General features: G+C 41.5%; 1 protein-coding gene across 2 annotated transcripts; it reads right to left on the reverse strand.

The window, feature by feature from the left end:
* Window positions 1-492: 492 nt before the first annotated feature.
* Window positions 493-24,521, reverse strand: dspb (desmoplakin b). Of its 2 annotated transcripts, none has more exons than XM_087830988.1 (24): window positions 24,085-24,521; window positions 21,825-21,918; window positions 21,015-21,136; window positions 20,483-20,633; window positions 19,213-19,338; window positions 18,850-18,909; window positions 18,592-18,759; window positions 18,165-18,269; window positions 17,958-18,053; window positions 17,518-17,643; window positions 16,417-16,569; window positions 16,131-16,285; window positions 15,885-16,011; window positions 15,001-15,187; window positions 14,062-14,495; window positions 13,787-13,965; window positions 13,437-13,575; window positions 13,054-13,247; window positions 12,554-12,716; window positions 12,373-12,456; window positions 12,175-12,282; window positions 11,946-12,044; window positions 10,513-11,010; window positions 493-8,152 (listed from the first exon to the last, which is right to left on the reverse strand). In XM_087830988.1, the coding sequence occupies exons 1-24, from the start codon at window positions 24,396-24,398 to the stop codon at window positions 1,073-1,075; spliced, it is 10,962 nt and encodes a 3,653-aa protein (XP_087687114.1). In that variant the 5' UTR covers window positions 24,399-24,521; the 3' UTR covers window positions 493-1,072. The 2 variants fall into 2 exon arrangements, with proteins under 2 accessions (XP_087687114.1, XP_087687113.1); XM_087830987.1 differs by having other exon boundaries at window positions 9,184-11,010.
* Window positions 24,522-26,160: the final 1,639 nt, after the last annotated feature.

The following is a 26,160-nucleotide window of genomic DNA, read 5'->3' on the forward strand; positions in this document are numbered from 1 at the left end:
AAGGTATGTCACAGCTTTCATAACCCACTTAGAATACTATTTAGATTTAGATTGCTACTTTTTAGACTTCCTATATTTATTTTATTTTATTGAACTTTTCTGAGACATTTTTTCCTTTTCGAGCTATTTTGTTTTGTCAGATTCTATCATACTATTCTACTTTATGCATCTACCATGTTATTGGCTGTGTTAACTGTTTTGGGTGACCTAACACCAGTTGCTCAGTTTTATTTCTTTCAAATCAAACCTTAATCTGAAAAATGCATTTGATTACTTGTGATAATGCCAAGGCTGAAGCAATAAAATACAAATATCTCTAATTTTTAATCTTTCATTTAGCATTTTATATAGATGAAATTACCACAGCACAAATGTATTGTGCTGCGAGTTGAAAATCAAACAAAAAAAACAAACAAATAAAATGAACAAACATATCTTACATGGCAGCAACAAAGGGTATTTTAGATGAACACAAATAAGAACAGTCAGGAATGAGCAAAAAACTCAAGTTTTTATTTTAAGATACTGAAAAAAAAAAGTGGAAGCACTACAGGGCAAGAAACCAATGAATGAATAAATGATGACTTTATGAAAATGATGAAAAACAGCAGTTAAGCCAATGCAACCCAACTATAAATCCCTCCCTGTAAACCAAACACACAACATGTCAAATAACTGTAAACACTATTCTATCATTTTTCAAATGCAAAGCATACAAAATGACATTTTCATTAATTTTTGAAAAACAAATTAAATGACATGAACTATATTTTTAATCCACACACCTTATTTTAGAAACCATTAATACTTTTGTCCATTAAAAAACAAACAAACAAACAAACATCTTGCAGTTTTTCTGTATAATTTGAACTATAGATTTTTAAGTAAATCAACACCAAAGCTTACTCTAAAAATATGTGAACATTTAACAATTAGACTGCTAAATATAAATTTTCTCCTCACACAGAACACTCATTTTTTCCACAACTTTTTTCCAAAACACTGAAAATAGTTTTGACAAATTCTGATTTGTGTGCAAGAAAAGCACAAACTCTGCTTTTCTTTTATCAATTTAGCTTTTGGTTTGGAAGGATTTGAAGCTGGAATAACTGTAGCAACTGACTGATGAGGATATGGGAGAGCCTAAGTCTAAACTGTTCCTGCGGGAGCTTCGTCGTGACCCACTCCGGGAGCCTGTGGTGGATCCTGGGGCAGAGGCAACATTGTATGGACTACTGATGCCTCTCGAAGACACAGATGATGCCTGGAGCATTTTAACGCCAGTGCTTTCCTCTGTCAGGCAGTTATCCAGAGCCTCTTTGTAAGAGATCTTAAGTTTACTTTTGGGGCATGTTAGGTTCTTTGTGTGGTATTTCGTATCTTGGAGCTTCTGGCCTGCTCTCCCATCCAGCCAACCCATTTTCAAGGCATCTTCTATGGTTCTTCTACCACCCATTTCTGGGTCATACAGACCTCCTGTTACAACTTGGAACTCCATGAATCTCTGTCCTGCTTCATATGGCAGCCACAGCTCCTTAACTGCCTCAGGAACTGACATTTTTCTCTTCATTTTTACATCTTCAAAGCCAATATAGGCTTTTTGAGCAGGCTTAAGTTTAGTGGCCATGTCTTCAGTTATTATGCCCATACGACACGCCTCTTGGATGCTGACCCTTCTGCCACTTGCAGGATCAACAATTCCTCCAGTGCACGCCTGGGCCTCAAGCAGTCTCTGGGCAGTGATGGAATCCACTAGATCACGATTTAACGCCTCTGTGACAGATATCTTCTCTACGTTGTCTGTGTCAAAAATGGCACCAATAGGTTCTTGTTCACCCACTATTTCAACAGGAGAGGACAGAGTGAAAGATACACTGGACATATGTTTATGGAAATCAGGTGAATCTTGCGAAACACTGCTAAGCTTGGCGCTTTGCTCTGTGACAGTGGTCGTCTTTGTTGTGGTCATTTTAGCGAGAGTGGGAGATAAGGGTCTTGACACCAGTGAGGATGAACGTGAGGATGATGTCGACAAAGAGGGAACTGAGCCTTCTGATGTTCTTAAATTAGATGATGAAGATGTTTTTGTAGTTGTTGATGATGATGTTACTGAAGATATTCCCAAAGGTGTTCTTGAAGTTGTTGATGATGATGATGATTTCACTGAAGATGTGCCCAAGGCAGCTGGTTGTCCAAACGATGAGCTATGTTTGGTCTTTCTGGTGATGATATCAGCGAATTCATTAATGGTGATGGCTCGTGCACGATACTGAGCTACAACTGATTCATCAATTAATCGCTTTTCAAGCAGTTCTGTAATGTCATACTGTCTTCCAGTTTTCTTGTCATTAATAAGAAACTTTACAGAACCATCTGGAGCAGTAATAGTGACCTCTTCCCATTCACACTCTTGGTCGGACAGCTCCAGGAAGGTCTCGTAGTCAATAAGCCCTTTGTCATATGCTTCTCGGACTGTCATCTCTTTATTGGTGTCTGGGTCCACGATCAATACTCTCCTCTTCCTCAGAGTGTTCTTCTGTGTTGACTCTGGACTTTTCTTGTCGATTATAGGCAAAAGCATGAGGCCGGTCTTCTTATCTGGGATACAGCGGTTCTTAAGCTCCGTGTAGGTTAGGTTTTCTTCCGTGTTAGGGTCAAAGAAACCTTTAGTATCAGCATTCTGATCAGAGAGGATCTTAATCATTCCATCATCCAGGTAGCCTCTTTTGTAGGCTACATTCACATCAATACGATGACTGTGTTCCGGATCAATGATACCACCACTGGCAATTTGGGCCTCTAGTAGACGAATGCCATGGCCTTTCTCCACTAGACCTTTCTCAATGGCCTGAAAGAGAGAGATAGTCTTGTCTGTACCAGGCAGTCTGTAACCAGTCACAGCCCTTTCTGCCGCTAGCAGGTTATCTTTAAACTCTGGCCCAAACAGTCTTCTATTGTAGGCTTCACTAACAGTTAGATAGAGATTGTTCACAGGATCAACTATAAAACCTGAGGCAGCCTGAGCTTCAAGCAGTTCAAGAGTGGTCCCAGATTTCAACAGTCCATCTTTCATTGCTTGATAAATTGTCAGTACTTTATCACTGGCCTGATCATAAACTCCTGCTATGCAGGTGGAACCTCTCAGATAGGAGCGTAGACACTCTTCAACCTCTTGGCTGGTCAATCTACCTTGATTCAACTTGTCAATATCAGACCGCTGCAGCAAGTTTGCATCCACTAGATCCACAACAGACACCTGGCCCCTAAGCCCCTGGACAGTTGCTGGCTTTTTAGGTTCAGGGAGAATCAAAAGACCTGTGCTTGGATCAGCTTTACATTTTTTCTTCAGGGATATATAAGGAGTTCCTTGCTTGGTGTCTGGGTCCAGATAACAGTCAGGACCCTGACTCAAGGCATGGTATAGATCCTGATCTATGAGATTCCTATTTAGTGCAATGTTTTTGGGTAGGAATATACTGAGGTCAGGGTCCAATATACCCCCTACAGACTCTTGAGCTTGAAGCACACGCAGAGCTGTGTCCTTGTCAATTAATCCCTTCTTCATGGCCTGGCCAGCTGACAGAAGTTTTCCAGTAGTAAGGTCTTTGTAGCCTATAGCAGCAGCTTCCGCTGCAAACAATTTTGATTCATCCTCTTTATCCAATACTCCTCTGGCACATGCTTCTTTGACTGTTAGTTTCTGGTTAGTTCTGGGGTCAATGATGTGACCTGTGGCAGCCTGAGCTTCCAGTAGCATGTCAGCACTATCAGATGACAGAATTTTCATTTTCTTTGCCTCTGTAAAGGACATTTTCCTTGAAGGCCCAACTGCCACACCAGCAATGGATCCAGTCCCTTTTAGAAAGATTTTCTTATCCACAGAGACCTCTGGGACTGTTTTCTTTCCCTTCAGTAGTTGGTCAAACGTTGATTTGTCCAGGACCCCACAATCAAGCAACTGCTGTGCTGAGACTGGTTTGCGAACACCATCAAACATGAGTTTGGAAGGGTCCTTCCTCTCGGTGACTGGTAAAAGTATCAGGCCTGTGTGAGGCTCTGATTTGGATCTTCTCTTTAAAGAACCATAGCTGACATCACGTTCTGTGTCTGGATCAAGGTAACAATCGGGGTTCTGGTTTAATGCACGAAGCAGATCTTGATCCAGAAGATTACGCTTTATAGCTGTGTCTCTAGGTAGAAACACGCTAAGGACTGGATCTAGAATGCCACCTGCAGATTCCTGGGCTTGCAGCAGACGAAGTCCTGTCTTTTTGTCAATTATTCCCTTCTTCATTGCTTCAAACACTGAAAGAGGCTTGGCTGTGTTAGGATCTTGGTAGCCCACGGCAGCAGCTTCTGCTGCTAGGAGTTTCTCTCGATCTTTACTGTCCACTACTCCCCTTGCACATGCCTCCTCTACTGTCAACTTCTGATTTGATGTAGGGTCAATAATGTAACCTGTAGCAGCCTGGGCTTCCAGAAGTAAATCTGCACTATCTGGGGGCATGATCATCTGTTTCTTGGCTTCTGCTAAAGAAATCTTCTCTGAAGGCCCAGCTATTACACCAGCAATTGAACCAGTCCCTTTTAGAAAGATCTTTTTATCCACGGAGACCTCAGGGACAGTCTTCTGCCCTTTTACTAGCTGGTTAAATGTTTCCCTGGCAAGAACCCCACAATCAAGCAACTGCTGTGCTGAGACTGGTTTGCGAACACCATCAAACATGAGTTTGGAAGGGTCCTTCCTCTCGGTGACTGGTAAAAGTATCAGGCCTGTGTGAGGCTCTGATTTGGATCTTCTCTTTAAAGAACCATAGCTGGCATCACGTTCTGTGTCTGGATCAAGGTAACAATCGGGGTTCTGGTTTAATGCACGAAGCAGATCTTGATCCAGAAGATTACGCTTTATAGCTGTGTCTCTAGGTAGAAACACGCTAAGGACTGGATCTAGAATGCCACCTGCAGATTCCTGGGCTTGCAGCAGACGAAGTCCTGTCTTTTTGTCAATTATTCCCTTCTTCATTGCTTCAAACACTGAAAGAGGCTTGGCTGTGTTAGGATCTTGGTAGCCCACGGCAGCAGCTTCTGCTGCTAGGAGTTTCTCTCGATCTTTACTGTCCACTACTCCCCTTGCACATGCCTCCTCTACTGTCAACTTCTGATTTGATGTAGGGTCAATAATGTAACCTGTAGCAGCCTGGGCTTCCAGAAGTAAATCTGCACTATCTGGGGGCATGATCATCTGTTTCTTGGCTTCTGCTAAAGAAATCTTCCCTGAAGGCCCAGCTATTACACCAGCAATTGAACCAGTCCCTTTTAGAAAGATCTTTTTATCCACGGAGACCTCAGGGACAGTCTTCTGCCCTTTTACTAGCTGGTTAAATGTTTCCCTGTCAAGAACCCCACAATCAAGCAACTGCTGTGCTGAGACTGGTTTGCGGACACCATCAAACATGAGTTTGGAAGGGTCCTTCCTCTCAGTGACTGGTAAAAGTATCAGGCCTGTGTGAGGCTCTGATTTGCATCTTCTCTTTAAAGCCCCATAGCTGGCATCACGTTCTGTGTCTGGATCAAGGTAACAATCGGGGTTCTGATTTAATGCACGACAGAGTTCCTGATCCACAAGGTTACGCTTTATAGCTGTGTCTCTCGGAAGGAACACGCTAAGGTTTGGATCTAGAATCCCACCTGCAGATTCCTGGGCCTGCAGCAGACGTAGTCCTGTTTTTTTGTCAATTATTCCCTTCTTCATCGCCTCAAACACTGAAAGAGGCTTGGTTGTGTAAGGGTCTCTGTAACCAACAGCAGCAGCCTCTGCTGCCAAGAGTTTGTCTCGATCACTACTGTCCACCACTCCTCTTGCACATGCCTCCTCTACTGTCAGCTTCTGATTGGATATGGGATCAATGATGTGACCTGTCGCTGCCTGGGCCTCCAGTAGTAAATCTACACTGTCTAAGGGCATGAGCATCTGTTTCTTGGCCTCTGATAAAGACAGTTTCCCTAAAGGTCCAGCCACCACACCAGCAATCACTCCTGTCCCCTTTAGAGAGATCTTCTTGTCTGCAGACACCTCTGGGACAGTCTTCTCCCCCTTCAGTAGTTGGTTAAATGTCGGTTTGTCCAGCACCCCACAATCAAGCAAATCCTTTGCTGTTACTGGTTTACGTACACCATCAAAGACCAGTTTAGTAGGATCTAGTTTCTCTGAGACTGGCAAAAGTAGCAGACCAGTATGAGGTTCTATCTTGCATCTTTTTTTCAAAGTCTCATAGCTGGCATCATGCTCAGTTTCCGGGTCAATGTAACATTCAGGATCTTGTTTCAGAGCATGGCGAAGGTTTTCATCTAAAAGGTTGCGCTTGATAGCTGTGTCTTTAGGCAGGAACACACTGAGATTGGGATCTAGAATTCCTCCCACTGATTCTTGGGCCTGCAGTAGACGCAGTGCAGTCTTATTGTCAATCAATCCTTTCTTCATGGCCTCAAACACTGAGAGAGGTTTGGCAACTTTAGGATCCTTGTAGCCAACAGCAGCAGCCTCAGCTGCCAATAATTTGTCTCTATCTCTTATATCCACTACTCCTCTGGTGCATGCCTCTTCTACAGTCAACTTCTGATTTGTTTGAGGGTCAATTATATGACCAGTTGCAGCCTGCGCTTCCAGTAGCAAATCTGCAGTTTCCTCAGGTAGCAACATTTGTCTCTTGGCGTCTGACAAGGACATTTTGCCTTGCTTCCCAGCTACCACCCCAGCAATTGGCCCAGTCCCCTTCAGATTGACATTTTTATCAACAGACACTTCTGGGATGGTTTTCTTCCCCTTTTCTAGATCTTTAAATGTTGGCTTGTCCAGGACACTGCAATCCAGCAGCTGCTTGGCTGTGACAGGTTTTCGAACACCATCAAAAATAAGTTTGGAGGGATCTATCTTCTCAGTGACAGGAAGAAGAAGAAGGCCCGTGTGTGGTTCTACCTTACATCTTCTCTTCATTGACATATAAGTTACACCGTCCTCGTCTTCTGGGTCCAGGTAGAGCTCAGGTCTTTGACTCAAAGCACGGCATAAGTTGTCATCAATTAGACCACGCTCAATGGCTGTGTCTTTGGGAAGGAACACACTTAGTACTGGATCTAGAATGCCCCCCACAGACTCCTGGGCTTGTAAAAGACGCAGTGTTGTGTTTCTGTCAATTAGTCCCATCTTCATGGCCTGAAATACTGAAAGAGGTTTATTTGTCCCAGGTCCATTATATCCTACAGCTGCAGCTTCTGCTGCTAGCAACCTCTCTCTGTCCTTATCATCAATCACACCATGATTACATGCTTCTTCAACTGTCAACTTCTGATTAGTTCTGGGGTCAATGATGTGTCCTGTAGCGGCTTGAGCATCCAGAAGCAAATTGACGGCATCTGCTGGGAGGAGATTTTCATTCTTGGCTTCAGTGAAAGTCAGTTTTGCAAACTGAGGTCCAGAAATGGAGCCTGGACCTTTTGGACCTTCAACTACCACCCCGGCTATTGGGCCTGTACCTTTTAAATTGACTTTTTTGTCAACAGACACTTCAGGGACAGTCCTATGTCCCTTCACCAGCTGGTTACATGTTTGTTTATCCAAAACACCACAATTGAGCAACTGGTCTGCTGTCACTGTCTTACGGACTCCATCAAAAATCAGAGTGGAAGGATCCAAGGTTGGGGGTTCTCTGGCAGTCTTCAGTTCAGTTTCTATGTTCTTTCTGACAATGGTGACCTCATGTAATTCTTTCTGGGTGGCTGACAGTTTAATTTTATATGATTCTTCAAGCTCACGTAACTCTCTCATCAGCCTTTCTATCTCAGTTTTCAAAGATTTCTTTTCCCTCTCCGAAATATCCTTGTCTGTCTCATACTGCCTAATCAGGCCATGTTTGCTATCGCACTGGTCCTTCCAGTGACTTAAATCCCTCTTCACTCTTTCGTTCTCCTCCTGTAGACGCTGCTTATTGCGATACTCAGATTCCAAGGACAGTTTAATGCGGCTGAGTTCCTCCTCTAGTCTTGAGAGGTGGTCTTTGTCCTTTTCTGACAACTGTAATTTCAGCAACAGAGTGTCTCTCTCGGTTACAATTTCATTATACTGGGACTGAAGGGATTGCATGGTGGCTCTTATCTGCAGGAAATAAAGAGAGAGAAAAGAGACAAGAAGTTACTCAACTCAAAAATACTCATATATTAACAGTATAGATGAGGAACCTCATTTATTTCTTTTTCAATTTTTGTATACAACCAGTGGTTATTGAGGACAGCGCACATTCTTGCTCTTTTCAATCTTTCACAGTGCAAGAATTCTTTCTGTGGAAAGAATATTTGGTTGCACAGCTTATTTAGAAACAATAAAAGCATTTTCTCAAAAAGAGTTTTTTGTTGTCGTTACAACTCAAGCCTTTTAAAATGTTTGTAAAAGAAAAACAGCTGGCAATAGTGTTAAAAGTTGAAATATAAAAAGCAAGTCTGTGCCTGTTCTGCCAAATTGTCATTTGGTTTGCTATACTAGTGATATAACAAAAAATGGCTAATTCTATTTAACAACCAGAAAGAAAGACTAATTTGCAAAACAGCACAGATACATAAAACCAATAGATGTGGGCCAATTGTGATCACCTGATTTTAGTTTGCAAGAGGAGTTGTCATAAGCATTTTTAGAAACTGTAAATTTCTGAAGTCATGCCAGTGCTGTTTTACAAGATTGCAAAAGGTGTCTTTAAGCCCATTAAGATGTACTAAAAATATAAGAAACAATGATCAGAATCTAGTAGACCAGGAAACCAGCGGCAGTGATGGTGCTGATCATTCTGGGCAAATAAAGTGACCCCAAAAAAGCAAGCGAACTGCATTAACTCTAACCCTTAACTCCCCATCTTTCCGCAGTGTGTACAGGGAGACAGTGGAATAGGAAGGCTGTCAGGTAGAGAGGCGCAGATTATGTTTGCATGCGAGTTTACACACATGCAAGTTTATTCAAACACATACAGACGGTATGTGTTCAAATCAGAGTTGCATCTACAAGAGGCACTCCAGCATGCAAGGAAAGGGTTCGCTTCAGACTAGCTAGAGCTACAGTTGCTACTTGAATGCTTCAAGTGAAGACTCTGATTTGGAAAGACGGGAACAGTCCAGGACTAAGCACCAACTTCCATGTACCTCGGTGGCCTGCGTTTGAATTTTCTCAGTCTCCACTTTGAGTTTCTCCCTCTCAGAGGAGAGCTCGGAGACCAGGTTGCGGTAGTCTAAATTACTGCGCTCACTGGCCTGTAGCTGCAGCTCCAGCGCAGTAATCTGCGAGGAGAGCTCATCATCACTTCCCTGTTTGGCCCTCAAGAGTTCATCTTTCTCATGTCGTGTTGTCCTTAGCTCCTCATCCAGGCTCAGCCTCTCTTTGGTCTGAGCTTCTGTCAGCTCCTTCAGCCTTTGAAGCTCAACTGAGTTTGCATTCAGTATCTTGCTCTTCTCCTCTATAGATTTATAAAGACCTTCATTCCTGAGGTTTGCCTCTTTGACTTTGAGCTGCTCCTCAAGCAGCTGCTGCTGAAGGGCTTTCAGGTCAGAGCTCAGCTGTGTGATGTGCTCTGCAGAGGTCTTCTTCTGTCTCAAGCTTTTCTCTAGCTCCTCCTGCAACTGAAGACGCTCTTCTTCACCTCTCTTTTCGGAATTGCTGGCTTGTTCTTGGCTTTGGCGTAGTGCAACGATAGTGCTGCTGTGTTCTGCCAGGGTCATATTGGTCTTCTCTAGCTCTGACTCGATCTGCCTTTTTCTGGCTACTTCTTCTTGGTTAGCTTGCCGCAAATTTTCCACCTGGCTCTCAAGTCCATCTCTTACAGCTTGGAGGTCCTTGATGCGTCCCTGTAAGCTTTTCATATTTTGCTCAACTCTGCTTCGCTCCCTGCTTTCTCTCTCCAGCTCCAATCGCAGTTTCTGAAGCTCCTCCTTGTACTCCCGCCCCTGGGTTACAGCCACTGATGAATTAGTTAGCTTCACTTGCAGCTGGGACAGAGTCTGTTCAAGCACACCCTGACCTTCTTCTGCAGTTTGTCTTCTGCGGGTCTCCTCCTCTAGACTGTGTGTGACATAAGCCAGTCGGTCACTCGTCTCCTGCAGGTCCTTCCTAACCTCAGCCAGCTCTGCTCTATACTGGCTACTTTGCTCGTCTCTCTGCCTCATCAACAGTTCCACCTGACTTTCCAATTCTCTTCTCTTGCGGCCTTCCTCGATGATTACAGCCCGCTGAGTGTGAGCTTCCTCATCTGCTGCCTTCCTTTGTTCCTCAACCTGGCTGATAGATATTCGGATTCTCCGTAGCTCCTCCTCAAGATTCCTCCTCTCTGCCTCCATCCTGTCATACTGCAGCTGGAGCTCCACTGTATCCTCGTCCCTCTCAGCTGCCAGCCTTTGCATGTCTGCATGGCTGACGTGGATCTGAGATTCGTAGCTGAGCTTTAAGTTATTGATCTCCGTACTGTATTGGCTCCTTACCTTTGATATCTCCTTCTGCAGCTCCATGAACCTTGCTGTCTCGTCAGCAAGCTGTCGCCGGAGCTGTTCAATCTCAAGCTCTTTATTTGACAAAGTCTTCTCCACCTCCACCTTGGACCAACTGACTGTCTCCAGCTCGTTCTGCCTCTTTCTCAGCACCGCTTCATACTCTTCTTGCTGCTGAGTGTAGCGCTCTTCCGCTAGCTTCCTCTTCCTCTTTTCTTCATCCAGCAAGTAGTTGAGACGTTCCACCTGATCTCTGAGGCCTGCCAGCTGGCTCTGTGTGTTATCTAGGTTCTCCTTGGTGGCACTACACTGCAACGATGCAGTTTGTTTCACCTCCTCCATTGACAGCAACTGTTCTTTTGACTGGTTCAGCTCTCGTTGGTACTGAGCAAGAGCATCTTCCAGTGATTTGTTCTTGGCGTTGCGGTCTCTCATATCGTCTCTCAGAAGGCGAAGTTCTTCTTCTAACAGGTCAATCCTGGTGTTACGAATCTGAAGGAAAGACAAAGAAAAGATGAATACAAATGTGTTTTTAAAAATGATAAATTAAGCTTTCATTATTATTTTTTACCCATTTGTGTTGTGGTTAACAAGTATCCAGCATAACATTTGCTTAGCACAACCCTATTAACAGCACATTCATAACGTGTTGCCATGAAGAAACATTCCATTCAGTTTGAGGCAAATCCAAAACCCCCAACCAGTTCTGACAGATACCTATGCCTTCCTGTTAAAAGGGAGTTTTTCCTTCCCACTCTCCAAATGCTTGTTTATGAGGAGTGGGGGAGGGGGGCGAGATGTTGTCATCTCATTGGATTGTTGGGTTGTTCTGTGTTATTGTAGAGTTTCATTTGCCATTATAATTAATTGAATTTAAAAAAAAAACTATAGTTATCTCATGTCTCTTGCGTTCTCCACCAACTTTTCTGTCTTTTAGGTCTTATTGAACAAAAAACTGCTTTTTCAAAATCTTGATCATACTATAGAAGGTTATCCATATGAAACCACACACTTGGCTAACAGGTTATCAATCATAAGACGTGTGGTTGTGTGGTTTCACAGTAAGACCCAACCCTCCTTGTGGATAGTTAGTTGCTCATTGCATTGCATGCAATGTGTGTCTTAATACTCTTTTAGCTGATGGATATTAATACACAGAGTTCATGAGCAAAAGACGCATGTAAATGGAAGCAACACAATGCTCACTGCAGGTGATGTTATTAACAACAATGGTGGAAGGTATAAAGGAGTTCCTTTAACTTTAACATTATATCAAAGATTAGGCGACAGATTTACCCCAAATTCTCATTCATAATCCCTGGGCAGTTTGATGATAAGATGTCATAAACAGAAAGAAGAAAAAAGAAAGAAAACCATGATTACATCCAACAAGATATTTTTGGATGTTCAGCATTGGAGATCCGTACCTTGAGCTCCTCCATGTTTCTGAGCAAATCTCCTAGGAATCTGTAGTAGTCGTCAGAAAGGGTAAGCAACTCCATATAACGAGTCTGCAGTTGGGTAGCCTGGAACAGAGACAAATTTAAATTTAATTTTAAAAAAACATCAGAAAAATCAACTCTAACCTACAAGAAAAAACATGTCATGTATTAATGGTTTACTACATGTCTAATGTTTTTACTACAGTTGCATTACTTCATGATTGAGATCCACTGACGGCGACTTCAGCATTGTCCTCTTCACTGGGATGTTGAGCAAAGTTTCTAAACCAGAGGTGTAAGCTGCAAGGTCTGTTTCATAGTCCTGTTAAAAATAAAAATGAATAAATAAATAGAGGAAGTTGATCTTTTAATTAATCTGAGGCCAAATGCACTTGATTATTGACCTACTTACCTTGATAGCGTTCACACAGGCCTCATTGTCCTTCAGCACACTATCTACTGTCTCCCTTCTCACCTTGATTTCTGCATTCAGAGCCTAGAGAAACCCACAAAGTACAGATGTCAGGTATCTGATGCCTTCACAGAAAATTATTGGAAGTAGCTCTAATAATAGAAAAAGTTCAGCATATTACCTTCTGGTTATTAATGAGGTCTTCCAGTGCTTGAACATTTTCTATCTTGGTGGCCTGTAGAGCCACCTGTTTTCTCCGAGTGGCTTCAATCCATTCGAGAATGGAAGTGCTGGTTTGCTTGTAGTGTTGCAGCTGAGGCAGATATGATCGAAGGTCCTGCATTCTGAGCAAGTGGAAGAGGCCACCAGCATAAGTGAGTTTTACTCAAATGCTCTCATGCCCAAGTTTACAGATTAATATTGTTTTTTATTATATTATTTATTATAACATTTAAAATACTGAAGCAACAAATGTTTTGTGCTTTGCTCGATCATTTTCTGCCAATCACAAATTGACATATGTGTATGTGAATAAGATGTTTTAAAAATAGATTCACATGTGTACAAGCAGCCTCATATACATATGGTTGAATATGGAATGAGTTATATACTGCATGACTGTAAAGTCTTCAATTTGACATTAACAGTCAGTTATTATTAAAAACTGACAGAGCAGCATACCTCGTATCGAGTTGTAATTGGATTCGTCTCCAGCGGTCTGACAGCATGTTCACATCTTCTGTGTATTTTGTTAGCATCAGGTCACACCTGTGGGAGGATCCGCCCACCTGGCCGTTCCAGTGGCTCGCCTTGGACAACTCTGCCTCCATAGCATTTAGAATATCTTTCTTCTGATCCAGCTCTGCTTTGATGTTCTGCGCATCGACACACGACACAACATCAATCATACGACTGCATCCACCGTATAATAAAAATCAGCCTGATAAGTGGAATTAAAGCATATGTCACAGCACAAAGGATATAATAAAAACAGGGCAGTATTCACAAATGATTTGTCTACTATTATCAAAGAGTAGGAAAACACCATTATCTTGCAAACATACCTTCAGAGTCGACATATATTCCTCCACTTCCTCAGGAGACAGAGAAGTAGTCTCCTTTTCTGTCATTCTTGCTTCATAAACTTTCACAATGTCCTCGGCTCGTGCCACACTCTCCAGCATGTCCCTTAGAGCTCGTAGCCTAAAACCAGCATATGGAATAATCAAATATGCAAATATGCAAGGCATATGTGTGTTTGTCATAATGTAGATTATCTGTATGTAAAAGTATCTTTTTTTGCAGATAATAATTGATCTTATAGTGCACAGTTATTAACTGTGCTTTTAAATTAATCAGAAGAACACACTAAGCTTTACACCATCGTTTTGAGGTTTTGCCTTGTGTTACGTACCGCTGAACATAAGCTGATGAGCTGCTCTCCAGGCTGCCCAGTCTTTGGTTAATCACTCCAATCTCGCTGCGGAGGAACTGAGCTTTATCTGAATCATTCACGCTTTCCAGCTCGTTTAGAATGCGCTCCTTCAAAAGTAAGTACTCAGCACGCATCGAGTCCACATCACTCTGCACAGTCTGAAAGATGCACATATATGTGTCACGATAAATACAGGGTCATTTTTGTTTTCATTCTACATGCATTTCTGTTATTCTTATATTTTATGCTTTCACCTCTAACTGAGAGATCTTGAGGCTACAGTCCTGCACGCCATTGTCTCTGAAGCAGACATGGATGTGCTGACTCAGCATGTCTTCAGCGGCCTCCAGCCTCAATCTGAGCGAGTGCAGCTCTAATAAGCTATGAGATGATGACGATGATGATGATGCGGATACCTTCCTCTTTCCTGGGTCTGTCTTGGTCACTTTTATCACTTCCTTCTTCACCACCTCTTTCTTTGCCTCCGCTTTCTTCTCTGCCTGTCTTCTGAGCTCTGCTCTCCGTCTTTCTTCTTCAAGCCTCCAGGCCTCCTCTTGGCGCATCCTGGTCTCTTCTTCAAGCCTCCTTGCGTCTTCTGCAGCAGCAGCAGCTTGTACTTGCTGCTGCTGTAATATAATCAGCTGGTGTTGTTGCCCAGCTGTTTGCTGTGCTTGTTCCTGCTGGACAACTGTGGACAAAACGATTTTTAAAAAACAGATAAAAGTTTTTTCAAAAGTTCACTAGATTCACTTATTCAATTCAATTATTCCATTATCAAGCACACAGACTCAAATGCATACTGTATACTGTACTTTACTGTAATATACTGAAATTTGTACTAAAAATATTGAATTTGAGCAATGTTTATATTGCTCAAACACTATAATTGGTCAAATGTAGCATTTAAATCTTTATACAGTACTATACAAATACAGTAATTGGGAAATTTTATCTTTTCTTTCATGCTCCCATAAATTTATTCTCTGGATGGACATTTTACAACCCTGTTTATCAAAGTGATAGACAAGTCTAAGAGACATCCGGCTAAAAAAACAAAAGCCAAGAAGTGCAAGAATAAACATATGGAGCTGAAAATGAGCGCAAGAGGTCCATCTGATATATGAGACAGAATAGAAATGTACAGAATAAACAGAACATGTATTTGCAAGGTGATCATTACTACAAACACTTACCGTAAGTAGGTATCTGCACCACTAGCTGTTCATAGTGGGTCTGGGCATCATTGACCTGGTTCTCTATGCTCCTCTTGTCCTCATCAGCAAACATCTGGGAATTTACACTGTTCAATACAAACTCATCATAGTGAGTCTCCATGCTCTTGATCATTTTCCGGTATTCCTCTGGGCGCATCTTGGCCAACTGAACAGACACAGAAACATTAAGTTTAGTTTGGACCCAAACAGATCTTTTCACCGAGAAGGAGAGGTCAGAGGTCAAATGTGACATGATATTTTAAATCTTTGGTACCTTCTTTATGTTGACGATACTCACCACACTTGTAAGAACCATAGTTTCTAAGTTCTAAGGCTATTTCTATAAATTAATTTTCCACCAATAAATCATCAAGTGTTATAAGAATAACAGTGCAGTAAAATGATTGTAGATAGCTGTTGCATGTGTTTTTTTTTTAATGCAAAGTACAAACTGGAGCAGTAAAAAGTTGCAAAAGGGACTTTGGTTTGGAGCAGTGGGTTTCGAGAGATGCTTAAATGTCTGTTTGAATGCCGCAGAGTTATGCAGCACTCCAAAGTGTGCAATTATGGGAGCTGTTTCCCAGCATCTGGAGGTGGCTCAGGATGAGAGACGTTTACACACTTTTTAAGCTCATGTTAAATGGAAGACTACAGCTGTTGGCTTAGAACAAACTGTAAAAGCAAAAACCCACCTTTAAAACCAAATAATTAAACGTTAATTAACACTATGTCACAACTTTTATTATGACCATTCGTTTTGTCCTTTTACCTTGCAAGAGAGCAAAAGTTTGACTTTGACGTATGACTAAATATTTTTTTTACAGACAGCAGAGGCCGACTTCCAAGACCTCGTCGGTGCTTACCATGGAGATGGTGAGGGAGTTGATGCGTTGGATATCCATGATGCAGTACTGCCAGGAGATGAGACTCTTGACGTTGATATAAATCTGGCTCCAGATTGACAGGATTGCTTCGTAGTACTGCTCGTTTCTTTGCGCGACACAGAGGTGAAATTTAAAGGTTTCAGGATTATCTTTCCAGCCAGAGCAAGAGTTATACAATCACCTTTAACAGTAAATGTCCAAATCAAAGCATTTTTTGTTTCTTACTTGTTGGCGAGACTGATGCTGATTGGATTAGGTGGCGGTACAATCAGGCACACAGAGGGCACCAACATATCCAGACCCCCCGGGCCAGTCACCAGCCACTTACTGCGCTGGTTGTTGTCCTTTAGGATAGCTTCATTGCCCTTAAGGATCACCTTCTGTGAGCCCAAAGGTCACATAAAACACATAAAACACAAGTTAGAATAAAAGGAGGAGAGAATGTCGGTGCAACGTAAAGTAAAAAATAAAAATACTATTATGTGTTTAACTTTGACATCTGAAAACTGACCTGATCCTGCTTGAAGTCACACAGAGCCTTGACAATGACGCCGCTGGTGTTCTTCTCTTCAGGGTTTCTGGGTTTCAGTCTCACGATCTCCTTGGACTTGCTGACCAGGTGTTTAACCTGCCTCCTATTTTCCACAATCTTCTCCTTTTCCCTCTGAAGACAAAAAAGTTTCAGTCAACCTGCCACTGTTTAGCCATTAACAACTGCTTTACTTTTCTAATTTGCCAACATTTTTGTCTCTCTGTAAATAATGAAGTCACACAGAATGGCCTGTCCTGTATGAAACATATGACCTGCAATCCAGAACTGGTTTGGTTACAATAACAATAACATTATTATACAAGAGTGGAAGATATTTCTAGACCAAGATTAGTTGATTTAATGATGCCAACGTTACAAAACTTTAGTTTTGAGAGTTCTGTTTCCATTTTTGTAACTAACGCCATAACTACTAGGCATGCAGTCTGCCTTTACAGTACAAATAATGTTTATTTTAAAAGAATGGGCTGAATTTGAGCATGTCTGTAACAAGTTGCCACCAACAAAATAGTACTTTCTATTGTTTGGCAAAAGTTTGAGGGCTAAGATGCGTGTTTCTTCTGGACTGTAAAAACTGGGGGTCTGGTCCAGAATGAGTAAAAGAAACATTTGGATGGTCATTCGAAGGTATTATCCAATGGTATTGGAGTTGCTTCACTATTAGGCTGTACACTCAAAAATAATTTGTCCAAAATCCTGCCCATTTTTTAATTACATGTAAATATTATATGTGATTTTTTAATAAGTAAGTAAAGTAAATAAGTATAATAAGTACAATAAGTAAAACGTTAAATTCAAAGAAAACTTGTTTTACATTGAGTTTATTCCGAGCACACTCTCCTGATGAATTATCTGGCTAAATAATCCACTGACTTTATATATTTCAGGCTTTGTATTGTTGTTTACTGTAGTGCCTGAGACATGAAATTTTCAAAAGCTTTCAAAGATCTATTCTATGTTCAGTCTAATCAGTTTTATCTCGCTATGTTAAACGTCTAAACACACGTGATCAAGCTCCTGATGCCCAGCTGATGTGTTACTGCTGTAATGACGCTGTCGTACCTCCAGGTTTCTGAGGAGCTCCTGCAGGGTCTCCAGAGAAGTGTTCTTGTCGCAGATGAAATTCTTACGAACCATCTCGTGTTCCTTCTGCAGAGCACTGTAGGTCTCGTTGGCCTCCTTGAAAAACTAAATGCACACATGTGTAAGCATATGTGATATGAGTTTCAGGAGAAAACACACACAATTTGTGAAATACTGAGTGAAATCTAGCATGAAGTTAAGTGTAGTTTCCCAGCCTCATTATGATAAGTAAACAAGCATTTTTTTATGTGTACATAAACACTGAAAAGCTGAAAGCGAATCAAAATGCTAATGTAGCAACAAGAAATCAGAGGAACAGAGGTGTCATGGTGGATCTTTTCCATGCACTCTTATTCACAGTGTCCGTCAGTGTGACTGACTCCTGCAGGTTCATGTTTATTAGAGTAGCTTTAAGTTACCTGGCTGTACGCTAAATTCTCCTTCAGGTGAGTGTCGATGCATTTTGTTATTTGAAGGAGCCAGCTCCACTGAGTCTGCAGGGTGTCACTATAAGCCTGAAGAGAATGCACAAGCACACAAAGACTGGAAAAAAGTCAAGCTTTACATTTGCAGGTTTATAACTAGTTGTTTTTGGACTGAGATTTCTACTTCTGATTGCTCCAGACCTCGATCTTGTCCGATGCAGGGTGGTCATTCTTCAGGAGGTTGTCCACTTTGGCCTTCAGCCTATTCAGATCCTTTTCTTTTACTTCCAGGGCACTCATCAGTTTCTGTTATATAAGAAGAGGTGGATAATCACAGGGGACACAGAAAAAACATCAGGATGCAGCAAGAGGGAAGTTCTGTGGCTTCGCTGTAAGTGGATGACTAATTGCAGCTGCCAAAATCCAATCTACCACAGATGATTGCTCCCTTATGAGATGCAGATTACTACATAAAAGACATCAGCGCCATTTAGGCTCAAGGGATTGCCAAGAATGTTTATTGCCTAAAAGGAAGCTCGTAAAATTGGAAATTAAAAAGTGGATTTTTTGCAGCATCTACTGAATCCAGCTCTATTCATGTTCCCTTGTGATCTGATGTTTGACTAACCGAGTAGCTCTCCTGCTTTCTGGGGATATACTGGTCGATGTTCTTGTCTCCCCAGTCAAACATCAGTTCCTCTTCCTCCTTCTCATTCACCCACATGATCTCATTGGATATTTCCTGAATGATCTGCTGGAACTCTCGCAGCTGCTGGGTCCGACCATGGGACTTTTTCTAGCAGGGTTAAAGTGAATCAATTTAATACAAATCTCTAGCGATTAACAGGAAAATACACTACACAGAGATAATATTTAGTTTCTTCACCTGGAGATTGTCCCATTCCTGCTCCAGAGCCTTAAGATTGGCTTTGTCTCCTGCCTTCATCTGGGGGAAGAGAATGAGTCAAATTATGTGTTTCAAAATAAAGTGATGTGTCAATATTTGCAAATGCTAATAATTAAAACAGATACCAATAATAACAAATCGCTATTTGACCAATAGCGGATCATTTTTATTTGTTTAGGTTATTTATCTCTTTACCCTGTGATCTTCTTTAACACTGGTTTAGTTTTGTGACTTTATATATCCCAAACAATAGATCAACGGAGCTTCTGTTTGAAGCAACAGTGAATCTCAGCATCGTCTCATCATCACAGCATTGATACTGAACCTGCTGACTGAACCCACCAGGTCATCTCTGGCTCGATCGAACTCGACGCTCCTCTGGATGGAGCTGTGAAACCTCTGGTGGCTCATGAGCTGCTGCTCGATGGCTGCAGGATCGTCTCCCCATGAAGCTGTTTCAATCAGGCGCTGCGTGGAGTAGATCGAGTTTTAGAGAGGACTTCAGACACAGGTACTTCATGTCACCAGTAGGTGGCGGCAGAGATACAAGTTAAACCAGCAATTTGCTGGTAAATTCATGCACCACTTGGGGTCAAAGATCAGCAATCCACTCAGAAAGAAATGATTTAGCACTGAGTGTAAAACAATAGCTCCTTTTAGCTTCTATTTGTACTTAACCACAATGACCACATGATCCCTTAATACTGTGTCTACACCAACATAGCAGAGCATTCTTTTCTATGCTCTGCGTTAAATGCTGTGAATGTTGTGTTATCATAGCGATCCTGGTTCGGCGAGATCTGTCATTTGGTTTACTGGCACCTTTTATTACACTGTCATAAAGTGACACAGCACTCAACCATCCAGTTAGTGGGTATTAATGTCACTTTTGTTGTTGAAGAAGTAGGTCTTTCTTTCACTTTTGGTTTATTTCACAAAGATTTCTTTTGTGTAAAGTGTCTGTTTCTCCAGTTAAACATAAAAAAATACTTTTTCTTGAACTGTTTAACAATTTTAATTATTTTAATGTAGTTGTTCACATTTTTAGTGTGTTTAAAGAACTATAATATATTAAATATACTGTGGAGCAGTAACTTCTGTTGTGTTTAAATGTGCTATGATATGAAATGAGCTGATTATCTGACAAACGTCTTTGACTCACTAATGTGACAAATTACATCAACTTCTCTTAATCTGAAAAAATGAAGGCTGGTGTTAACCGAAATCGGGTGATCAAAATGCAACAATTTTAGGGTATTTAAGACTGAAATAAATGCGCAAAAAACCCTGTAAAAAATGTAAAAGAAAAAAAAACAAGCCTCCAACAAATCTTTTAAAATGTAAATGTTGCCTAAATTTCACCGAATATTGATTTTTAGATTTCTTAGCCTTTAAGTATATTCTTCTCGACTCCCCCAAGCTGGCGTTGTGCTTGACCACCATCTACTGCAGGTAACGCACAGTTTAATGCACACTGTCGTAATCCCCCTCAAGCTTTACCAAGACACATTAACACAGGATTCCTTAAAGGGCTCATGAATGTCAGAAGACTGATCTTCAAAAGCAGCTGCAGGTGCACGTTAGGTATTAAGTTGGGTGTGTCTATACACGCCTTTTGCTGTGCAATCCAGCCCATAGCATCATGATAGCTCCTTCCAGGTTCCTCCCAGCCAACAGAGCCCCCCCTGGTGCTCTTCCTTCTCTGCGTGGTGCCTGAGATGGCCATGTGGACCCCCTTCAGCTGGCTATTGTACATCTCCACACTATGGATCAGAAAACAGAAAAAGATGAGACTTGGAATGAACAGCATATGCTATACAAAGAATATATTTTTATAATAATTCATGAAATCTCTGTTTGTCCATCCATCTGTCCGGTCAACAAACATTCTTCCCATCTGCTTTAAAAATGGGAGATTAATTACTGACTGCCTGAGGAAATTTGGACTAAGTTTAAAGCTTGAGATACATTCACTATCCTTTTGAAAACCACAACTAAATTACTTAATTACCTGCATGTGATGCATTTAAGAGACAGTTACATTTCAGCGTCAAAATCATGGTTAACACTGACCTCGGATGGGCACTGTTCTAGTGAAAGAAATATCAGATGATTAAGACAGAGAGAAATCTGGCCTTCCTTACCTTCTCATTACGTTCTCATTAGGCTGTCCCATCTGTCTCAGGTCGGCCCCGCAGCTCTTCAGATTTTGAATGGCCTCTTTGGCCTTCCCCATGAAGTACTCGGCCTCACTCGGGTTTCCACCCTGCAATACACAGACACAACCCCGAGGGAGGTGTATAAATCCAGAAAACTGAATGGGCACATTTGGAGTATAGATGTCTTTTGTCCTTGTTGTGCTTTAGATTGAATTATTTCCATTTAGAAGTGCCAAAAAATGTTAAAACTTCAGAAAAACAACTTTTACAACCCACGGAAGAAGATGATTTATGACAAGGACAAAGCGGTTGTGATAGTCTGCCAATATAAGTAGTCAACAAGACAATAAATCACACGCCCACACCTTTTAAGCTGAGTTTTGCACTTGCGATGAACTTCACAGTAACATAAATAATTCATGATAGGTTGCTTAACAGCTAAACTAAGGAAGGGTGTAAATTTAAAGTGGACTGACAGTTGCAATACTGCTCAAGGGGCCAGTTCTAAAAATCACATCCAACAGGGAGCTAAACAAAAATTAAACATTGTCTATCTGGTGTCTGTCACAGATTCTGACCGCACACCAAAAGCCTACACATCCAGCTACTCCAACTACAGCCGCACAACATTTCTGTCATTCTTTCTGTTTCTTTTTGCCTCAGAGGACAGCCTACAACACTACACTCTTCGTGTGAAATAAAAACCCTCCTGACTCAGCTAACTGACTTTTATCTGCACTTCTAGCAGTAAAAGCGCAATAAGTAACACAAAAAAGAAAAGAAAACATGACTCACAGCTTGAATGTAGTACTCGGCTTTCTGCAGGTATTCGTTGCACTGGCTCTGCAGGATAGCGGCCTTCTGGTTGATAGAAGTAAGTGTAGAGCCACTGTGGAGGGCAGTGAAGTAAACTCATTAACATTAAGATCTTCAGCTTTAACTATTACCAAAATATTCCCAGATACCGCAGAGGTTCCCAGTTTTTTTCACCGTGTGTTCCCCTAAAACAAAGCAGTGTCTCCTTTTGCCCTTTTTGTCAAAGAGTGAATTTCCCTTCTCAGATTGTTTCATTTGAATGTAGCTGTTTTTAGGAAAAGATAAAACTGTACATTAGTTATTTAAATAAATGTTAAAGTTTTTCATGGATAAGTCCTAACCCCAGTCTAAGTAGGGGCAAAGACTTCCGCCTCTCTTTCCACCTGTTTTAATTCGGAAAACTGAAAAAAAAAAGACAAGACGAGGAATTCTGTTAACCTTTAACTTCATTTCTGTTGCAAGTTTGCAGACATGCATTTCATTTACAAGCAATCTGGGAATTTTGATTGTATCATCATGCAGGTGTGGAACCTTGTATGTGTATATCATCATAATCCACAAACTGAAAAGATATGGTTATGGCTAGATTATTCAAATACATTAGCTAAAAAAAATACACTGCAACGGATTACATCAGTACGGGCTCAACAGCTGGTATGTATAGTCAACATTCATACACAATGTGCCAAAGAAACTCTTTTCACTGCTATTATAAACAAACAATTTTCTTTTAATATTATTTTAGGCTTAATTTGATAGGAAAACACTGCAGGCACACAGGAAAGTGAGGGGAAAAGTCTGGAGCAGACTTGAACACAGATCTTTAGTGGGGCCTTTGGTATATGGGCCATGCGCTCAAACACATGAGCTGTGGCAGCAGCCACAAATCTAAAAATTTAGAAAAATAAGTGTTTTTATAATAGAGATCTCTCTGTTTTGTAGAAACAAGAGCTGGAACAAGGAGATATAAAGACAGAAAAAAAGCTATCACCCCAGATAACCAGCTATCACTGCTGCTTATCGTATGCGTTTTCAATTCTGAGGTACTAAACTATTTATGCTGGCTGTATATGGGCAAAATGTTTTGTACAGTCTGAGCTGAAACTCAGATAAACATCCAAATTTCTACAAAAGACACTTTTCCTGAAACCTGCTGAAACACACATACAAACTAAAATGTTGACCTCATTCTAAAATATGCATAAAGACCCACTCTATGTATCTCTATTATCAATTTTATTGACCAGTTTTGATATACTTGTGTTATCACATATATCATAACTATTGCCCTAAAAATCTATGCTGACACTGGCTTATTTAACTAGCTATGAATGAGAGCACTGTTTCCAAATAACACCTGTAATATCTCTGTCATCTCTACACTTGTATTTCTTTTTTTACTTACCATCCAGAAAAAAGTGCTACCAGCTATAATAAACAATGTAATAAATGTACTTATATTTGCCATAAGCTGCCCCAGGTACTTTTCCCTTAATCATAGGGGTTACATAAGTACCTTATCTCAAACATCACTCCCTGATATAAAACTATCAAAGCCATAAACGAAGTTGCTCCGACTCACAACTTATGTTTGCGAATTAAATAAATATGCACGTTCCTCAAAGTGCAGGGTCAGAAACACAATCCTTGTGCTGCTGATAGAGTTGCATGTGTTAAAGCGACACGCGTGTCCGTGGGTTTATGAAGCAGCAGAGGGAAGGCGGCAATTTAACGCGGACTGTAAATCTCGTTTCTCCCCGGGGAGGTTTGCTCCTGTGCAGAGCAGAAGCTGAGGAACAATTGAAAAGATGTGCCAAAGACAACAGCTGTATGTCAGCATCACGACGTGTATCACTGCGCATTATCAGTGTGTATGATCAGTTATGTCACTGATGCGACTCTGCAAACCAATCTGAATTAAACATCACTTTATTTTTTATACACAATTACCACCAGCTTTGCTTCAGTGTTACAAAACAAGTGGAAATGCTGTTACTTTGCAGAACAAGAACATTTCCCTGTAATTATACTCTTGCGGGCTGATGTGCATTTAATTGCTTTGTTCACTTTTTTAAAGCCCAGTGAGTATCGGGTGTTTTTAGTGTTTGCAGGGCCCAAAAAACCAACACAGGCTGTCACGGTTAATATTTAATAATCTATCGTGCCCTGCAGTTCACACATTGGCCACAGGTGCAAAAAGAAACCCAAAACTTGTGGAAGAAAGAGTTTAAATTCATACCCCATTCCGCCGATCGTCCCCCCGCCGGCGCCGCTCATCGCCCCCCCTCCCATGCTGGCCCCACGCCACGTCGTTCCTCTCGTGGTTCCGGCTCTCATGCTGCTCGCCATTCCGCTCGCCATCCCACCTCCCTTCACGGTCTTTGAATAGGTGAAGGTTTTCTGTCCGTCGTATCCGTACTGGTCGTATCCGTTACCCCCTCCATGGAAGCCGTCGCTCCGTGCGTACTGGTAGGTGGTTTCTCCAGTCAACTCTCCCCTGGAGCTGGCCCTGCGGAGCATGTTCAGGGCCTGCTGAGACCCGTACGCTGACATGGTGATCAGAGAACTGCAGCCTCGGCGGCTGCACAGAAGTTACTGGACGAAACTAAGTGGACGGAAACAACCTGACAGGTTGCCGCCCTCTCTCTCTCTCGCCACCCTGTCCGCCCTGGTCCCTCCGGTGCAGACTGCAAACCGAGAGCAGGACGGGACCGTTTTTGGAGCCTTGTGACCACACCTCTCTGTCTGTCAGCCAAAAACTTTTTTCTTTCTCTATCTCTCTCTCTCTGCCACTCCCCTGTCTACTCAGCTGGAGACAGTGTGTGTGTGTGTGTGTGTGTGTGCGTGCGTGCGTGCGTGTGCGTGTGTGTCTGTGACCCTAAGGTCCACAGGTTTGAACACCTCGCAAATGCAGGACGTTTTGAAACATTATGACATTTTTACATGATGAGGAGGCTTCAATAAAGACAGCTCGTTTTTGGAAAGCATGGGTAGGTTATGGAAATCAGAGTCTGAGAGGAGCATTTGGCAAACAGAGACAGTTTTAAAAGCACAGTTTGAGAAAGCGGATCAGATAGCATTTGAACAGAAGGCGATCAGCATTTGGAAAGTGATGCAGTTCTTTCTTTTTTACAATAACGATGTTTCTGAAAAGTCAGGTTCTGTGTGTGCTTTAGTAAAGTGGGGTTATTTTAAAGTGACTGATTATGAGAGCGAGTTAGAGATCATCCCAAATTGGAAGCTTGAAACTTACAACTTGTTAGTTAGTGTCAAGTTGATGGATTACTCATGGTGGCAGTTCTAGTTAAGGAATGAAGTCGATTGCATCCTCACAATTATAAAGCAGAAGAGGGAAATACTTGTATTTGCCAGGATAGCTCAAATGTACACACTGATTATTTGAAGAAGAAGAAAAGTATTGTATATACAATATGTTCAACATACAATACATGATTCAGTAAAAGGACTAGATTATATACTAATGCCATCAGTGCTTAGATTTTTTTAAGTATGGTTTTCCCTTGACAGATGTGCCTAGGATATAAAAACAACTGCTTTTAGTTACATTCCTAGTTTAACAACATCTGTAGTGTTAAGCAGAAACTAATAAAGTAATGGCTGTAATAATCAAAGGCCTTAAAGGCAAACTGCTTAAAGTACAGATAATACATCCAGTACACCAGGTGATGCATCTTTTGAAATTTAAATTAAAACAGCTGCCGGGGTATCGCTCACTCGTCTTCTCCACAGGTGTCTTTAAGTCTTTACATGCCCCTCCCATCTGCTTTCAGTCTGCGTCCTCAACTGAGAAGAAACTCTCTCTTTCTCACACACACTTTAACGTTGCTCACACAACTGCCTGCAGGCAATGGGTGGGACTCCCTGGAAAAACAGGTTTAGCAGCCACTCAGTAACGACAGTAACACTAAATGTTATTATCAGTGTTTGGGATGTCCAGTCGGACCACCTTCCAATTAATGTACTTCTTTTCCCAACAAGTCACTTATTTGCTGTTATTGGTAATATACTAATATATAATTTTTTTTCAAGCAATACCCACATTTCCGCATTTTAAAGATGCATTCACAGTGAATTACAGGTCACTTTGAGTCCCAGTCTATCTGCACAATCGCCAGTGCTCCACAAAGCTGCTTACTTTGGTTTTGTAAGTTTCTTTGCTTTCAAAATGACTCACCAGCTCAGCTTAAAGCCTTTTGAACTCTTTGCTGTGGAGTTTCAGCAGAGATACAAATTGCTATCATTGCACACTTTTGTTTTCTTTACTAATGTACAGTCTTTGTTCAAAAGTAGGCGG

Source organism: Neolamprologus brichardi, chromosome 17 (genome assembly GCF_056152115.1).
Source record: "Neolamprologus brichardi isolate AB-2024 chromosome 17, ASM5615211v1, whole genome shotgun sequence".
Classification (NCBI taxonomy): domain Eukaryota; kingdom Metazoa; phylum Chordata; class Actinopteri; order Cichliformes; family Cichlidae; genus Neolamprologus; species Neolamprologus brichardi.